The sequence below is a fragment of the Corapipo altera genome, unplaced genomic scaffold (genome assembly GCF_003945725.1).
Source record: "Corapipo altera isolate COAL_440 unplaced genomic scaffold, ASM394572v1 49, whole genome shotgun sequence".
Taxonomy (NCBI): Eukaryota; Metazoa; Chordata; class Aves; order Passeriformes; family Pipridae; genus Corapipo; species Corapipo altera.
Genome location: NW_020884879.1, coordinates 5,201,661 through 5,204,022, shown reverse-complemented (window position 1 = coordinate 5,204,022; position 2,362 = coordinate 5,201,661). Strand labels below are relative to the sequence as shown.

Below are 2,362 nucleotides of genomic sequence, written 5' to 3'. Positions count from 1 at the left end.
TTTCCTTTTCCTTTTCCTTTTCCTTTTCCTTTTCCTTTTCCTTTTCCCATGTTGCTTTCTGTATCAAAATACTGCTAAATATTTTGACTAAAGGAGCTGATGCTTTCAGAATGTGGTATGGGGCTTGTGATAACTGCTGCTGCAAATCATGCAGGTGTCTGGATAAAAAGGGAGGAAGTATAGTCATTCAGATGATGCTTTTGTTCCTCTGGAGAACCTTTACAAGTGAATGTGTCCATTTTTATTAAAACTAGCTTTAAAAACATATTAAAGTAGCAGAAATAATAATAACCAATATTAATTTATGACCTAGGCCTACTACTCTCAAGGATTTTGATTTTTCTTTTCAGAATGATTATGATTATCATTATACTGCTTTGTTTTATGAAAATGGCTTAGAAGTGAATCATAAAAATAAAGCAGAACATAGTTACTTTACTGTATGTATGCTTTCCAAATGAGAAAATCTTTTGTAGTTGTAAATTGACCAACACATAATTTAATTATGCAGTTTTATTGAATTTTTAAGACTACACCTCTAGCTGTATTTCTACAATTTAGTATTACATTTAAGGAAGAAGGATAGCATCTAAGAATTAATTTTCTTGGTTATTTGCCAAGTGGCTGTATGGGAAACAGATTTGCTTGTTCTATGCATTTTGTGGGGTGCTGTTTGGGATCTGCAGACTCTCAACACTGACATTACTGAGCATGTTATGCTGCCTCAAAATTAGTTTTCCATCTTATGGTAATCTTATGTTTCTGTCTTAGGTTTCTCAATTTTCATATGAACATAGACCATCACTTTTGGGCTGCATATTCTAGAGAGCATTTTTATAGAAGAGATCTTTTGCATCCAGTCAAACAATTCTTGTTTCTGTGATCATTGATAATTAACTATAGGGCTAGATGTATGCAGCTGATGACTTGTAAGATCTTTTAACTCAAATTCTAATTGGCGAACATGGAATAGGAGTTCTGATATAAAAGCAAGGCTAGCTTGAATAAAATAATTTTTCTTTCAGAGTTTATTATTTTGATAGAGAATTTTTCATAGAGATTTATGTTGTGCTAAGTTTCCTAGATGTATCAGAGAATTCAGCTACCTAATTTTTTTGCAAATTGTTGCAAAACCATGCACTATTCTTACAAACCTTCAGTCTGTTGTAATATTTTGAATGCCTGTTAAAGTTATCCCTCTTACTTACCCAACTCAGCTGCCCACATATGGGAAACTGCATTCAAACACGTCAGCTGTGCTAATCTTCGCTGATTACTTTGTGTCTTCCAGGGAACAGGTTCAAGAAGGAACATGGTCAAATCTTGATAGCCTGTGCTTGGACTTTTGCAGCAGCTTTTGCATGTTCTCCCCTGGCTCACTGTGGAGAATATGGAGTGGAGCCCTGTGGCACAGTCAATGCTGCATTGGCTGGCATTCCACCAACATAAATGCCAAGGCCAGTTCTTACACCATAGTCCTCTTTGCTTTTTGTTTTGTTCTCCCTTGTGGAGTAATTGTCACTTCTACTCCCTTATTCTGGTAATTGTGAAAGAATCCAGGAAAGCAGTGGAACAGTACGTCTCAGGTCCTACCAGGATGAGCAATGCACAAACCATTACTGTCAAGGTATTCGAAAGTTAGTTTTCGGCAAGACCTTTTTGGTACAGCTGGGCAGCACCATTTAAGGACCAAGAAAGTTCTTAAGAAGGGAGTAGAGATTGAAAAAAAAAAATTGATCCTTACTGCATTTTCATTTCAGACAAAAATGTTGTCTGGCTTAGGTACTTGAGCAGGCTCCCCAGGGAAGTCGTCACAGCAACAAGCCTGACAGAGTGCAAGAAGTGTTTGGGCAATACTCTCAAGCACATGGTGTGGTTCTTGGGGATGGTCCTGTGTAGGGTCAGGGGTTGGATCCTTATGGGTCCCTTCCAACTTGGCATATTCTCTGATTATGTAGATTCTTCATATGGTAATGAGTTTCTAAACATACAAATAATAGCTCTGTTGTTTCTGGAGGGTGATATTAAGCTCACAGAGCTTCATTACTTATGAAAATTAGGAATACAAACTTTTAATCAAAAGGAAGGTTAAAAATTGGAGCACTGTGCAGAATTGATTTTGGGTCTCATGCATTTGAACCATTGCTTATGAAATCTAATCTGGTTTTGAGTGAGTGAATTCTGTTTGCCCAATTACAGACATCCAAGAAGATCCATGTCTAAGCTTTATATCATTAAAGATTTCATATAGTATAGTAGAGATCAAATTCCTGTAGTGTACAGGTGCATAAAGGACAAAAGTCACTAAAAATGTATCTCTGTAAATTCTTTTTGAACCAAAACCTCTGAAGGTTTGGTTTTC

The 2,362-nt window shown here is 36.5% G+C and overlaps 1 protein-coding gene across 1 annotated transcript in view; it reads left to right on the top strand.

Annotated features, from left to right (window-relative positions):
* Window positions 1-1,899, top strand: part of LOC113945065 (opsin-5-like) — a 19,748-nt gene extending 17,849 nt beyond the window's left edge. Inside the window, 5 exon segments of the mRNA XM_027638910.1 lie at window positions 622-748; window positions 1,292-1,416; window positions 1,419-1,521; window positions 1,524-1,627; window positions 1,783-1,899. Of these exon segments, the coding sequence (XP_027494711.1) occupies window positions 622-748; window positions 1,292-1,416; window positions 1,419-1,521; window positions 1,524-1,627; window positions 1,783-1,899 (576 nt within the window).
* Window positions 1,900-2,362: the final 463 nt, after the last annotated feature.